The sequence below is a fragment of the Centroberyx gerrardi genome, chromosome 7 (assembly GCF_048128805.1).
Source record: "Centroberyx gerrardi isolate f3 chromosome 7, fCenGer3.hap1.cur.20231027, whole genome shotgun sequence".
Taxonomy (NCBI): Eukaryota; Metazoa; Chordata; class Actinopteri; order Beryciformes; family Berycidae; genus Centroberyx; species Centroberyx gerrardi.
The window spans coordinates 4,988,405-5,005,010 of record NC_136003.1 but is presented as its reverse complement, the minus strand read 5'-3'; the positions used below and the strand labels follow the sequence as shown (position 1 = coordinate 5,005,010).

General features: G+C 41.8%; 1 protein-coding gene across 2 annotated transcripts; it reads left to right on the top strand.

Moving 5' to 3' along the window:
• Window positions 1-3,159: 3,159 nt before the first annotated feature.
• Window positions 3,160-16,435, top strand: engase (endo-beta-N-acetylglucosaminidase). Of its 2 annotated transcripts, none has more exons than XM_078284737.1 (14): window positions 3,160-3,260; window positions 3,825-3,904; window positions 4,116-4,317; window positions 5,074-5,222; window positions 6,081-6,235; window positions 6,635-6,783; window positions 7,298-7,469; window positions 8,133-8,239; window positions 9,449-9,560; window positions 9,739-9,920; window positions 10,149-10,291; window positions 10,655-10,754; window positions 14,138-14,249; window positions 14,478-16,435. In XM_078284737.1, the coding sequence occupies exons 1-14, from the start codon at window positions 3,238-3,240 to the stop codon at window positions 14,883-14,885; spliced, it is 2,094 nt and encodes a 697-aa protein (XP_078140863.1). In that variant the 5' UTR covers window positions 3,160-3,237; the 3' UTR covers window positions 14,886-16,435. The 2 variants fall into 2 exon arrangements, with proteins under 2 accessions (XP_078140863.1, XP_071764924.1); XM_071908823.2 differs by having other exon boundaries at window positions 9,736-9,920.
• The last annotated feature ends 171 nt before the right edge of the window (window positions 16,436-16,606 follow it).

Sequence of the window (16,606 nt, the reverse complement as noted above, 5' to 3'; positions counted from 1 at the left end):
TCACCATCTACTGTAAGTCAACAACCTGTATCACAATATACCAAATGCTATGTACCGTTTATATGCCGATGATACCATTATTTATTGTTGTTCGTCTTCTGTCTCGCAGGCTCTTGATTTTTTGCAATCTACTTTTGATGTTGTACAGTTCTGTTTATGCCAACTTAAGTTGGTATTAAATGTACATCTGATTACATCCAACTAAAGGCTAGGACATATATGTTCAAACAACTAAAGCTTATCATGTGGAAACATGCACTTAATAGGAAAATCTCAATTCATCTTAAAACCTAATTCATACCTTCACATCCTATTATCTTTGGCAGTTAAATCAATGTTTGTGAGCTTGAACTCTCTCCCAAAGACCAAAAAACTCAAACGTATGATGTCAAGAGACACTTTCTGGAGCTGCTCCGCTCACACTGAAGGGGAGGCTGATGCTGTCAAATGATCTTCATCTATAGTCATTATAACAGCTCTGAACCAGAAAATATACACATACCCCCAGAAAAACCCAGTGTCATGTAATGGCATCACAGAATTGGCTCTGTTGGGTTTTGGCTATGGTAGAGACTTGTTCAGGGTTTACACTTTCACCTGTATTCATTCATTTCTATTCTTGCTTTACATTAAAATCAGTATTTAAAAATGAAAGTATTTCCGATCTCCCAAACAGGAACTTTTTCTCCTAAATGGTATCCCTCCGCTCTTCTATCAATAAAAATGCTATTTGGTGAAATTGTGTTCTAAAACGTTGGACCAACAGTCAATTGAAAATCACAGTAACGGGATCTGTTGTTGAATCTGTTCACCAATGTGTTAAATGTCAGTTTTCAGGCTATTTTCGTGGGATCATTCAAATGAATGGGAAGTAAAAATCAAAACGCTACAAACTGGTCCAGCTGCATCCAATCTTGGTGATTCGTTCATATTCTGGTTTTCATGGTGGTCAAGTGCTGAATAACCCCCATGTTAAAAAAAAAGGTGGAATATTGCTTTAAGGACATAAGAGATGCCTGACAATATCCTTAAGCTCTGCAGCCATCTGTGACAAAACTCAGGCTGACAACCTGGATAGACAGTTTACTTTGAGCTCTGGGTAGACACCCTAGTGCACACCCACACCAGAATGAATGAATTGAATCGTTAAGACTGTTTGTCAGTGCATTTAACAGACTGTGTAAACCACCACTTTGTGGTAATGCAAACAGCAGCAACAGGGAGGCCAGTCACACACAGCTAAAGCATGGGGTTTAGCTTTTTTACAGTCCAAATGACAGAAGTTTTGATTGAGAGAACAGTATGTGGAAAAAGAAACACCCTGTATTATGAAGGTGTAATTTATGTGTATTACCTTAATTTATATAATGTTAATGGTGCTAGATCTATCATTTTAACATCAACAAACCATACTACATGGGGGTAAATTCTACTGACATTGAGTGGTCAATTCAATTACAATTCCACATCCAGCACATGAACCATCATTCATCACTCCAAAATTCCCATCTTTATTGTGTGGCCAGTGGCTGCTTACTGCACTGGCTTTGCTTAATAGAGGCTTTGCAATTTGCGTCACAAATCTCCTAACAACCACGTCTGGCACCATCATGGAGGTCCACTGGAGAATTAGCTGTGTGCAAACAATGTCTAAATATATAACAACCAGGCTAGACAAAGAGAGCTAGCTGATGCAGCTTGTTGTGTTGTGGCTGTAGATCCATCCAGTAACGTTCTCAGTAAAAGTGAATAGTGTGATATGGTGGATTTGTCTCCAAAGTTCACTGTGACACAGTAAACTGTCTTGTCTTGTCTCAGTCTCCAAAACACTCTGAGTTGTAGCTGGACAAGAGTCAGCTCAGTTAACACACATTTATAGGGAAAATTTGTTTTTCTCTACCTCCCAAGAATAACGATAAAGTATTGGAACAATTATGTTATGTTGAAAGAAGGCATAATTATCACCCCATAAATACTGCTAAGTGTCATTTCAAATTATTCAGAAATTCTACCCTGCTAGCCATATTTACATAAATTTCAAAAACACATTGATATTAATTGTGTATCTTGTCAGAGGCACACCGAAACATTGTTACATTTATTGTGGCACTGCCCATACACAAAGAATATGGTGAGATCTATGTTGGTCTATAATTGATAATCTCATTTTTCACTTTTGTGGAAAAAATGAATTATGAATTATTTGGTTTGAAAACATGTTCTATACAATATTATGCCTACATAATCATAAAAATGTATAATAACTATGAATTATTTGGTGTGAAAATTATGAACTATAAAATAGTTCATAATAATCAGTCTCTATAATAACATTACACAGTACACTTCACTGTCACCAAATACAAAATGGTGTCAACCTGGAGGGGAAGGATGTGGCCACACGCTTATTATATATTACATATTATATTACACACTTATAGCTCACACTCCATGCAATGTTGGAGTGATGTGGAAGAATTTATACTAAATAAAACTGGTTACTCTATCCATATAAAATGTAAAGATGTAATAGCTTTAATAACAATTACAGTTGTTATTCAATTATTTGATTATAGTCACCTGTTAATTTATTACAATCACCTGTTATTCTCCCACCAAGATGGCTGTGTAACAGGTCGGTGTAATAAAATAACAGGTGATTATAAACAAATGACAGCCACGACCAATGAGCTGTGTATATGGTAAAGCACCATTTTGGTAGGAAATGCATCTGACATCATGGGAATACTATGAATTCAATGAATTATTTACTTGCTCTTAGTGTTGTTGAAAAGGTACACAACCTGGAACTGGAAGTAGCTTCGCGCCATCTACTGGCGAGGAAATGCAATGATCACAATCAGAGAAATTGAAAGCAAAGGAAGGGATATTTTAGCCTCGTATCAACACTAGCTTTACAGTAACAGGCCCATAAACTGTAACAAACAAAACAAGAACTAACAGGAAACGGCCAAGGGGACAAAAGGAACTGACCTAGTTTAATACATCCATGGAACTGACCCCACGATGAAGCTGAGACGACACCTCGTGACATCTGGACCACTATTGGTTGAGCAAAACGATGACCTTGCAGCCAATCAGAGCGAAGCAGGAAGTATCTGTCCAGTAGACTGCTGTTATTCCCAACTTTTGGCAATGGCGTTGAAGACCGATGATGGAAACAAGCCTTCTTTACGAAGGATAAGAGAGGATGCAGACGACACTGTTGGCGGCAAGATGGTCAAAACGGACACCAGCCGGTACAGTACTAGTTACAGCGTTGATTAGTCAGTTTCACGACATGTTATTAAACTAGGAGGTGAACTACATTTTGCAGTAGCTTGGCAGCAGTTCAACAACATTCAAATGTGGATAGTGTTTTTAGTAGTTTTTTTTTTTACATTAGGCGCAGTTAACAACTACCAACCATTTCCATCTACACAAGAAATCATGTTTTACAAAATAATGTTAACTACTTTGTCAGTAACTTTAGTTAACCAAACTAGATTTGTCTTGTGTGAAGTTTTGCTGTAGTTCAGCTTCTTCTAATGTGAAGTAACTGCTAGCTTGGAAATCCACACTTTCAAAATAACTGCCAGGCTTTGCTCTGTCTAACTGACTGTTGTTTGAGGACCAGAGGTTGTATGATTGAATTAGTAAAAAAGAGGCCTTCTAGTCATATTTTTTGTCTAGCCAGTTAAGCAAAAAATTGTAGAAAACGTTGCTTTTACAACTTGGACTTGGGCTCACAGTAACAACAATGTAAGTCTCACCCTTCACGTTCAAGTATTCTAAATGTTACTCCATATTCTGCTTTTCACCAGGTTGGAGTCTTGTTTGGATCAACCCATGGATTCAAGCAGCGTCCATGAAGTCATCAAGTATACGCCCTCATCACTACCAGGTTAGGAGACTTTATTACCAGTAGTCCAGGTGCATGAAGACAGTCCTACAGCGCAGTGTGCACCCAGAGTCTCAAACTGTTTCAATTCACTGGACTCTTTAAGTCAGTTATAGCACATCAAACTAGAACATTCTTATGCATTTGGTCCATGCTGGTGTGTTGCATCAACAGCACTGTTGAACACCTGCTTGTATTTGATTTTCTTTCCCAGCCAAACATTATGACATTGACACCACTGAGCCAATCAGTTGCGGCCTTCAGACTTTGGAGGAGCTGTTGTCGTGGCAACGGAGTGAGGCCAACGCCTTCAATGTGGCGATGGTCCCTCTGGCGGTTCGGGAGCCTCCTCTGGCCAGCACTCCGCGCCGGACCCTGGTATCTCATGACATGATGGGCGGCTATTTAGACGACAGGTATGGACTCGTATTTAGGGCTGCTGCAGCAACTAAGAGTAAAATGGAAACTGTTAGAGGTTCTGTCTACTTCTACTTCAGTTAGTGATTTCCTACATTTCCCGGAATGCCTTTTGGCAGGCGCCAGAGACGGGCCGTGAACTTGTTGCTTTCGATCAATAACACCTGCTCTAGTCAGATGGTGTATTGTAGAAAATGGTTAACTAATGAAAATAAATTTAAATTATCAAAAACATCAATAGATAAAGTTACATTGTGTCCCAGGGTATAATGATCATTGGAAACACATTAAAATGTTTAATAAATATGACACACACTGATTGCAATTATTAATTACCACTCTGTGGTTATAAAAGGCAGTTTCCATCTGATATGCTTTGGTTTATCACAGCCAACATTGCAATTGCAGCAGTAGGAGTGTATGAGGAGGAGGGTGACACATCTATGCAGTCCATTGTGCTGACACACAGTCGTGGACGAGGTGTTGAATGTGTAAAGATTAATTAACATGTTGGTTTTGATTGGCTGTCTCCCGGGCTACAGCGGAAGATAACACAGTGGTAATGTGGCGCATAGTATAAATTTAGGAATTAGGTAAAAATAGCATAGATTCCTGTTTTTATTTAGGCGCATGACTCCCATTCATTCCTAATAGAGATCTGCAGTTTTCCTCTTAATATTATACTTGAGATCGCATCCCTGTACCATAGTGCCACTAACTTACTTACTCCTTTCATGTCTGAATGTTTTGTTAAGGTTTGCCCAGGGGACAGACTCAGAGGCTCCCTACGCCTTCTACCACTGGCAGTACATTGACATTTTCAACTACTTTACACACAACTTGGTGACCATTCCTCCTGCTGTGTGGACCAATGCCGCACATAAACATGGAGTCGTCGTTCTGGGTGAGCGATAACCTACATGACAAGACCAGTTCCATTTCAACTCAGTCACAGTTTTAGCAATAATCTCATACAGAAACTGGGAGGAACCATACACTTCACGTGTTACACAATAATTGTAATGTAATCAATGTAATGTCATTGAAACCAACAAGATATCTCATTCATAGATCTCTTAGCTCTGCTCAATTAGGAATCAAAGTGGAAATACTTTTTATCTTCTCTGCTTTTTTCTCTTTGGTTTATTTTTTTCTCATGCAGCTTGCAGATAAATGTTACACACACCATAGCAGTTTTGAGTGTGCGTAGGGAACCGGATACCAAATAGCTTCCCTCTTCCTCTGCTTCCTCTTTCATATCAGTTAACCGAGGTCTTTGTACCAAAGTCAAGGTCAAGGTCATAGCAGGGTTTTTCTCTATGCTCATTGGGTCAGTGATGCTGATGAAAAAAAAAAAAATCAGTGGCTGGATTACATGCACGGAGTAACCCGACTAGTCTCCATATTCAGGTTAATCTGTTTCCATGAACCTTGAATTCTCTGTAATTGAATTTCCCTGTTGCCATGAATAAACCAGTTAACAGAATATTCCTCCTCCCCCCTTTGACTGAGCAGTAGTAGCTTACTGCTAATACAGTGGAAACAAATGATGATTCCAGTAGTAATTTGTGCAATTCTCAGACTCAGAGCAAAAGTTTACGCAGCTTATTCTAACCCACTTATGACGTTTACATAGGTCGACCCAAAACGAGGTTATTTACCGGGTAACTAGATTAACAAGGGAATTGTCCGTATAATGTAATCTACATGTTATTGGTTGCTGAGTGGATAAATCTGACGCCGTGATTGGCTTGCCTTCCAGGGACTTTCATCACGGAGTGGACTGACGGGGCCAAGGTGTGCGAGGACTTCCTGAAGGGGGAGGAGTCTTACCGGACGGTGGCTGATAGGTTGGTCCAGATCAGCCACTGTTACGGCTTCGATGGCTGGCTCATTAACATAGAGAACTCCCTCAGTGTGAGTTATACTTGCCTTCAGTGACTATGGTATCACTCATTGCTTGTTCACACTGTGAGCAACTTGGTTGATGGTTGATGAAAGCTTTGAACTGTCAAATCATGACTACACTAAATTACATGAATACACTGAGTTCTCTGATTGCCCCGCAAGGCATTGTGGGTATTAGAGTTATAATTCAGATGGTTGTCTGTATTTTCTTCAAATCTCAGCATATCAGTACGTGGCTTGGCTGACCTCTTTAAAATGATGTTTCTGACCAACCTATAGAATTTCAAATGGATGGTCTGTCTCACGAAGCAAGATTAGTGGGTTAGCGAGTTCGTTTATCTGCATACTCAATTTATTATTATCCGGTAATGATGCTAACAGAGCTTCTGTGCTGCCCTCTGCTTGCAGGAGGTCGCGGTGAAGAACACGCCGCTGTTCCTGCGCTACCTGACCGACCAGATGCACGAGCGAATCCCCGGCAGCCTGGTGCTGTGGTACGACAGTGTGCTGGAGAACGGACAGCTGAAATGGCAGAACGAACTCAACCCGTCCAACAGGTAGAGGGAGGGAGGAGAGGAAGGACGGGTTCAGAGAGGAGTGAATGGTGTCTCCCTAGTCCTGATTGCCTCAAGATGTTGCTGCCACTCATTTGTATTTACTTGAGTCCAAACGCAACCCCTGCAAAACCTTTGAGGAAATCTTGACCACATACCGTCCAGCAAGAAACGAGATGTCAAAAATAGGTTCTGATATATAAGAACTTTCTCTGGAAGCATGTACAAAACATATACTGTATGTGAAAAACAGATGCTCCAAGGTTTGATTTCATTGTTAAAATCCAATTTGAACACTTCAGAAACGGAGAACTCCTTGTCCATGTCCACCCTGTGCCAATAAGAGTGATATGCGAACCAAACAAACCCAACAATCCCAATGAATAGCATTGAGTTTTCCTTTTAGAAAAGACAAGGATGAATGTGTGCGGTGATGGAGTACGTAAGAGAAATGAGGAGAGAGTGTGTGAAAATAGGAGCTTGAAAGTCAATCTCAGTCTCAATCTCTCCATCTCAGGGTGTTTTTTGATGCATGTGATGGTTTCTTTACCAACTACAACTGGACGGAGCAGAGCCTGGAGTGGATGAAGGCCTACAGCGGGGTCCAAGGCCGCCAGGCCGACATCTACGTTGGGGTGGACGTATTCGGCAGAGGGGAGGTGGTGGGAGGCATGTTGGACACAAATAAGGTGCATACTATGGATAATGGGTGTCTGTATATGTAGATGTGGGGGTGTGGAGGTGGGGATGTATGTTGGATGTGTCACTGGTGGGAAATCCTCTCCACACAGGAATAGGCTTGGGCAAAATTTAATATTCCGATACTGTTCCACCAAAATATCGTGATATACAATATTATCACGGGGGTTGTTTTTTGTTTGACAGATCTGCATGTATAACAGTCAGGACATTGGCACAAAATGTCACTTTTTCTTTCAAATTGCTGCACAGGCCTTGCTGAAACTATCTCCTATTGGAGAGTGGCTTGTAATTTGGGAACTGAAACAAAAATGAAAAATATGATTCATGAATTTGAACAGTGAACACTGACAAATATCAATAAAACAATAAGAACGAGGTATACAGCAGTAAATGACAGATAATACACACACATTGCTGCTGACTCAACCACCCCATCATCTATACGTTAGCACCCACATAGCCTTGTCTACTGTTTTGTATCATTGCTTGGCTACTTGTCTCCGAAAAATTCATAAACTGTCATAACTGTCCATTTAGTTGTGACAAACACCCTGGGGGTCAAACGGCATTCACACACCCCTTTCATCAGAAATAATAATCATTTGCAGATCATCATCTACAGTATGCCTTTTCCTTTTTGATGTCCACAGTCCTTGGAAGTCATTCGGAAGCACGCCTTCTCCACAGCAATCTTCGCTCCAGGCTGGGTTTACGAGAGCCACCATGACAAGACAGAGTTCCGCAAGAATCAGGACAAGTGAGATCAATACTGTATTCTCACTCACTCACTCACTCCCCACTCACTCACTCCCCACTCACTCACTCGTCACTCGTCACTCACTCACTCACTCGTCACTCACTCACTCCCCACTCACTCACTCGTCACTCGTCACTCACTCACTCACTCGTCACTCGTCACTCACTCACTCACTCACTCACTCCTCACTCACTCACTCACTCGTCACTCGTCACTCACTCACTCACTCGTCACTCACTCACTCACTCCTCACTCCCTCACTCACTCACTCGTCACTCACTCACTCGTCACTCACTCACTCACTCGTCACTCACTCACTCGTCACTCACTCACTCATCACTCACTCACTCACTCGTCACTCACTCACTCGTCACTCACTCACTCGTCACTCACTCACTCACTCGTCACTCACTCGCTCACTCACTCACTCGTCACTCACTCACTCACTCGTCACTCACTCACTCGTCACTCACTCACTCGTCACTCACTCACTCACTCGTCACTCACTCACTCGTCACTCACTCACTCACTCGTCACTCACTCGCTCACTCACTCACTCGTCACTCGCTCACTCACTCGTCACTCACTCACTCACTCACTCGTCACTCACTCGCTCACTCACTCACTCACTCACACACACACTCACACACTCTCACACACACACACACACACACACACACACACACACACACACATACATACATACATTACAAATTGACAAAAACATCCTTACCCCACACATTTTTTTTGAGGCAGTACAAATGCAAGCAAAGTCAATGGAAGGACGCAAATGGAATTAAATGTATGCAGATTTACTCAAGGTGGCATGAACTGAAGCAAAGGGGTGTTTGCTCCACAGAATAAAAAACATAGTTTCAACTAGTCTATATTGTGTCGTCGAGAGATGTCAACTAAAACCACTAATCATAATGGCTGGATTATAGAAAGATGTCAACCAAAACCACTAATCATAATGACTGGACTATAGAAATATGTCAACTAAAACCACTAATCATAATGACTGGACTATAGAAATATGTCAACCAAAACCACTAATCATAATGACTGGACTATAGAAAGATGTCAACCAAAACCACTAATCATAATGACTGGACTATAGAAATATGTCAACCAAAACCACTAATCATAATGGTATAGTATAGTATATTTCTAAATGGAACCCTTTGTGATGTCACATCCTGTTTGCAGGTTCTGGGCTCTGCTGTCGGACTTCCTGTACATCCATCGGCCGACCTCGCCTCTCCCCTTCATCTCCTCCTTCTGCCAGGGCTTTGGGAAGGCTCTCTACTGGAGAGGACAGGTACCAGAGAGGGGGAGAGTGGAAGAGACAGGGTGCACTCGTTTAAGAACATCCAGAACATGACATTCAAGAGAGAGGCACCTGGGTGATAACTGTCATTTGAGGACCTTACCAAAATGTACTTTTGACTCACATTTTGCTTTGTGTGTGTGTGTGTGTGTGTGTGTGTGTATAGCAGGAGGTGAAGAAGAGCTGGTTCAACCTGAGTTCCCAGGAGCTCCAGCCCCTGTACTACAGTGAGCAGCTGGAGGACCAGGGCTGGCTGAGTAGCCGCGGCTGCCCTGTAGACGCCTGGAACGGGGGCTGCTCACTGCTGTTAGAGGGCCTCATCCCTGCCAGTCTCAACAAAGTCTGCGCCAGGTGTGTGTGTGTGTGTGTGTGTGTGTGTGTGTTTCTGTTCACCTTCCCTTTATCTCCACTCCCCATAGGGAAAGCAGAAGACATGGCTGTGCTGTATCCTCACATTTAGGCTGAAAATCTTTATATTAAGGCTGTAGAGAAATGAAATGAAAAGTACCCACAAATCTAGGCACTCATTAACCGCATGCTTGTTGTCTTTCTTTCTGTCCTTCTCGGTCTCTCTCTCAGGATCTTCTCCCTCCATGTGCCCCTGGCCTCCAAGACCCTGGTGTCCTTCATCTACAAGCCATCTGCAGGGATCACAGTCTCTCTGGAGCTGAAGACCACAGACGCCAATCTCTGCACACACAAGGGGATCCAGGACATCAGCCGTGAGTTTCTGATGTATATCTAATACGCAGTGGTTAAAGCCCTGAATTGAATGATCTGTGTTACAGCGGGATTTTAAAGTTGCAATGACATAGATTTTTATTAGTAACTCCAAACCTGGAAGAGTCTGTGTGCATAGTGCATACTCATAATACATATTCTAAGAAAAATTACAGATTTGAGTTTCAACAAGGTTAACAATGTATCCTTGTCTATCCCCACTGCAAACTGTCCAATAAAGTAAAAACTCTTTACAAAACTTAATATTACTAAAAATGAAATAGTAATGTATTGCTGCTCAACTTTGCTTGTTACCCATGCCACTTACAGCCATGTATTAATTGTGTGTGTGCTTGTATCTGTAGCTACCAGTGTGTCTCCTGCAGTCCTGGGTGAGAACCACCAGTTGGTGAGACAGTTGTCTCAGCTTTGTGGCCAGTGGAATCCAGATGGCTGGACCATCAGGTAAGATACTGAACGCCTACCATCTAGCATCTATTAGCTTTGGTGCCAGGTGATGTTTATTGTTTATTAAATGGATCCCCATTAGCTGATGCCTTGGCGACCACTAATCTTCCTGGGGTCCACAAAAAGGACATAAGACATAATACATACAATACATAACATAAAACATACAGTTAAAAATGGTACAATCAGATACTTAGGTGTATAGTATCAGTACAAACAATATACATTATATTTGGTCAAATACAATTGGTTCCAGTCATATAGTCAGCGGCCCCAAGTGTGCCTTTAATAGTTTTTTGAATGAAAATTTGTTTTGTGTGCGAGTTATGTGAGAAGGTAGTGAGTTCCAAGACATTATTGAACGGTAAGTAACTGCATTTGAGGAGGTTTGTTCTTGGGGTTGGAGGTATCAAGTGACCTGAGCTGGCATTCCTGGTGTAATGGTTATGTCTGTTGCTTGTGTTTAGTACTTGGTTAAAGAAATATTCAGGTGTCTGATTAAATACTACATTTCTGAAGAACATGAGGAGGCTATAGTGGAGTTTTCAACTGAGATCCAGGACAGGCGAGTGTGAATATATGCTATATTTGTGCGTGTTGAGCAATGGAGTGCCAATCTGGCAGCTCGATTTTGAACTAGTTGTAGTTTATTTATGTCTTTCTTAGCTGCCGCTGACCATATAACTGGACAGTATTGAAGGTGACAAAAGACCAAGGACTGTATTACTTGACAGATAATAGAAGATGTTAAATAAGTGGAGCACTTTCTAATCATTGCTACGCCTCTTCCCATTTTGGTCACAATGCCGTCATTGTGATCAGACCACGACAATAGTCCATCCAACATTACACCCAGTAGTTTTGTCTTTTTGACCTGTTCTATTGCCATCCCTGACATCGATAGATGCAGCTGTGGGTCACCAATAAGCATACTTCTTGAGCCAAAAACAATACTTTTAGTTTTGGAAATGTTCAGGGCTAGCTTGTTATTTTTCACCCAATTAGACACTCTCTCTAGATCTTGATTCAAGATGGTTACTAGTTCATTTTTCGTTGAAGCAGTGCTATACAGTGTCGTGTCATCTGCATACATTACCATGTTAGAATTCTCAATCGCTAGAGGCAGATCATTTGTGAAAATAGAGAAAAGTAAGGGGCCCAAGCAGCTTCCTTGTGGAACTCCACAGCTGTTGTATATACAGTCAGATAGGCTACCATTAAAAAAGACTCTCTGCGATCTCTCAGATAGATAGCTGACCATCCAAGAGAGTGCCGTACTGCTAAATCCATATTTCTTTAATTTAATAATCATTATGTCATGATCTATTACATCAAATGCGGCACTGAAGTCAAGCAAGACTGTGCCTACCATTTTCTTATTATCCATTTTAGGGCTGAAACGATTCCTCGAGAAACTCGAGTAACTCGATTACTAAAAATCATCGATGCAAATTCTTTGCATCGAAGCTTCGTTTAATCCATATAACTATATACACGCTCAGTGTTTCGCACGGATGATTATTACTGTTGCACAACGCGCTGGAGAAAGAGAGAGAAAATAGCGAGGGGCGAAGAGAAGAGACAGGCCAGAGAAAACGACAGAAAGTGTCCAAAGTTTCGGATCCAGTGTTGCCAACTTGGCGACTTTGTCGCTAGACTTAGCGACTTTTCAGACCCCCCTGGCGACTTTATTTCTCAAAAGCGACTAGCGACAAATCTGCCGACTTTTTCTGACCATGGGAAGCAATGTTAATGTGTTGAATCCCAAAGCATTTGGCAATAAATTGGTTCGGCTGATGCCGGTTTTCTCTACTTGCTTGTCTAATCCAGAGAGGTCTGACGGTCACAGCGCTTCCCACACACAGCGTAGCTCCTTCCCTCCGCTGAGAGCAGGGACTGTAGGATAGGGTCCACTTGTAATTGCTACCGGCGTACGCCGAAACTGGCCGGGTGGGCGGAGTCAGCACTTAATATTAAAACGGGATGAGATGAAGGCTAGTAAAGAATGCACGTTAATTATGGCTATATGTAATGGCTAGTTAAGAACGTAAATCAATATGGTGGCTAGTTATGATGTCCCTAAGTTAGCTAAGTTTTGCTCAAGAAAATAACCACAGAAAATAAAACGCTGCAGTCAATTTGTGAAAGCCTGAGCTTCATTCATGTTATTATTATGATAGGCACACACACACACACACACACACACACACACACACACACACCTACTCCCCTCACAGTGATGCATAAAATACCCCAGAAAGCAAAATATCAGGTGGTGTAAGTAGCAATTGGAGCCTAAAATGCACCAGTCCAATACAGCAGGTATATTCAGTTTAGTTTGATTGCAGTGAGTAGGGTCAGCAGGTGTAGGGCAACCCTTCAACATAGCAAATAAATGTACATTAGCCAGTCTTATGAACTTGTATGATATTTAGGCCTAGTAATAAATATCAATAATAATTATTATTTCACCTCGTTTTCAGTAAATCACAGTGTCGTATGGACAGCTTCGTGCGGACAGCTTTTCTCTTTTGTATATTTACTAGTGCTCTTTAATAAAGCAAAAGTATTTCTTATCCGATTACTTGATTAATCGATGGAATAATCGGTAGAATACTCGATTACTAAAATAATCGATAGCTGCAGCCCTAATCCATTTGTTTCAGCCAATCATCAGTTAACTGGGCTAGGGCAGTGGCTGTAGAGTGACTTTCTCTGTACGCGTGCTGAGAACTAGTGATCAGTTTATTCCTGGTAAAATAATCTTGGATTTGTTTGAAAACTATTTTCTCCAACGATTTGCTCAGGACAGGAAGTATGCTTATTGGATGACTGTTTGTACCTGTGAAAATTGATTTATTATCCTTTGGTATTAGAATCACCTTTGCCTCTTTCCAAACCTTTGGGCAAACCCCATACATTAAGCATTTATTAAAGATGTGACAAATTGGAGTAGATATATGAGCAGAAGCAATTCGTAACAGTTTACCATCTAGATGGTCTATACCAGCCGGTTTCTCATTTGGCAGAGACAACAACAGCCTCTCGATATCAGGGGTGTCAACCTGCACAAAATCAAATTGACAGTTTTTATCCTTCATCATACAGTTCTCAATTAGTGTGCATAGGGAGGAGCCATCAGTGGGTGTCAAGTTCTTTCTGAGATTATCAACCTTGCTCATGAAGTAATTATGTCACCACCTGTTGTACTCTATAGAGGGTAACATCACCTGGCACCAAAGATCAGCCAACAGTAGGTGGCAATTTCAGTAGCATGCTTTTTACCACTAGATGTCAGGCTTTATTTGATGTTTAGTTACTCTTTAAAGAGAGTAGTTTGAATTGTGCTCTTCCTGTCCTGTTGGTGGCGCTGTGTGCAGGTGTTCCCAGTTGGAGCTGCTTGGCTGCGCTCTGAGGGAGGTGTGTGTCAGCATACAGCGGGAGGGAGAGCCCCAGGACACACCCTTCAGCTGCAGGGTGGGAGAAATTATGGTGAGACAATGGGTGCCAATTGTGTTGCTGCATTGTACATAGACTGCCCGATGTAAGTAATGTTTACAGAGGGCAACCCGTCCTCCAGTAAGACACACAGGCTCTAGGAACACATAGTTAGCCATTCTGAAAACCTCTCAAGTCTTAAGATGGACATTTGACATTTCCTTTCTTTTTCATCATTCTTGTCTCTCACTTCCCCCCACTTCCTATCTCTCTTTCCTCAAGGTCCTGGATGCAGCCAGTCTCCTGCTGCCCCCGGAGTTTGTCCAGGGCTTATGCATTTATGATGTGGTGTGGCTGCGCGGCGCCGGCGTCTCCCTGGAGTGCACCTCCCCCTGCCTGCACCTCAACGCCACCCTGCGCTGGCGCTACCCGGCCCGGCTCATACGCCACTTCAGGGTGTACTGGCGGCGGCTACGGGGGCCGGACCCCCGAATCCCCCCGGGCCAGCTGGCGCTAGTAGGCCGGGCGTACTCGACCCTGTTCAGGGTGACGGAGCTGGAGGTGCCCGAGCCGCCCGGCCTGCTGGAGCTGGTGGTGGAGCCGGTGATCAGGGAGGGCTTCCTGGTCCCAGAGAGCCACTGGGGAAGACGAAGCCTCAGCTACACAGAGGATCAGACGGCCGCCTCATAAAGGACTTTCCACCAGCCTGAGCAGGCTGCTTCCTTCTGTCCTGGTTAGTTTTTCAACTCCAAAGTTGTAAAGCGGGAAACAGTCTGGCTTCTACTACCATCAGGATTTTGAGATTGCTGTGGAGAAATGGCCATACAATGTAGACATTTCTAATTCTTCTAATTAATTAAAGATTCAAGGCTTGCTTGCCATATGAGAGTAAAAGTGTACTGTGTTGCACAATACATTTAACAATTGTTTAAATATTGATTATGCTTATTTTCAACCTGCACCTTATTTTCCTATTTTTTTCCATCATGACGATTGATTAACTTCAAAATTTCATCACTTACTGAACTGTAGAGCTTTATGAACCTCCAGTTCACCGGGACCGCTGCTGTCCAATACACACTCAAGGGCCAAAGCAAGGTCCAACAGTGGAACCCAAAAAGCAATTAAAACTCACACTGCAATGGGACCTGCCTTGATCAGATTTTCAGATTATCCATTGCCTGAAACTCGCATATATTGCGTTATTAGATATGTTATTTTAACTAGTTAATTGGCAAGTAGACCCTTCAAGTACTCTGATGCCCGTTCACATCAACCTCCTAGTTGTGTGTCAACAGAAGCATTAAACATAGGAGCGCATCCACTGATATCGGCAGTCAAAGTTAATAAAAATCAACACTATCAGTTATATTCACACTGATACAGTCTACCATATTTATGAAAAACAAAATAAATATCTGAGCTACTTTGTTTATGGTTGATTTTAAATTCAGAAATACAAATAATTCTGGATGTGAAACACGTAAAGAACGCTTTCAAGCAGCAAAATCCCGTTCCTCCAATATGACGTGATCGCAGCACAAGACCGGCAGCAAGCAAAGTAAACAAGGAAGTGTGTGAACAACGCTAAATATCAAATGACTCTTGTAACTGAAATATTGTGATAATTGTTCAGTCACAGCTATTTAAAGACATTTGAATAAAGAGAAGCGCGGTGGACTGGAGCAGTGGCTCTAAATCTGGCGGTCGATACAAATCTATTATGTCTAATTTTTCTGTTTTTTCTCAAATGTTTTGCTTTTTTCTTGTGAAATAGTGAATAGTTTTGAGGCTGTCGGCCTCCTCTGATAATCAAATGAAAACCTGAAAAGGGAAAATCATCCTTTGGTTGAACTGTTCACCACTCTGGATACGAGGGGTCACAAGTAGGCATCGCTTCGGTTTAAGGGGTCATGAGAAACTCATGTTGCACGTTAAGAATTTTTATTGCACTTGTTTTGAAACCCAACTTGTTCTGTACAGTTGAAAAGCCGGGCTTGACAAGATTGGGGGGGCTACTATAAATAGTTAAAGGGGATGGGACGCTCTTCTCTTTGTGATAAGACTAGAGTGAGCTTTAACTGGACTGAAGCCATTAATAGTTGATGAAGTTATCCAATAATTGTTCTGTAATTACTTGGATCTTGCTTTTTGTATCCTCATGAATGATCACTCAAAAATCATTCATATACATTGTATGTAACATTACTTGTATAATGTCATGTTTGCAATTGTGAAAATGAGTTATGTTGTACATGCGAATGTGCTCATAAAATATTTATCCAATCGCATATGCTTCATGTGGTAACGCTTTTACAGCCCGCTAATTACAGTGTAACTAGTTTGTTATTATGGGGTACTAATAAAATAACAATGCTGTAGTTACAGGGTAAACAAGAAGTCCGGCAATT

Coding starts and splice junctions, on each gene's coding strand:
- engase (XM_071908823.2), top strand. CDS start 3,238: ATGGTCAAAACGGACACCAGCCG. Junction 3,261..3,824: donor GTCAAAACGGACACCAGCCG/GTACAGTACTAG, acceptor GCTTTTCACCAG/GTTGGAGTCTTGTTTGGATC. Junction 9,921..10,148: donor CTCAACAAAGTCTGCGCCAG/GTGTGTGTGTGT, acceptor TCTCTCTCTCAG/GATCTTCTCCCTCCATGTGC.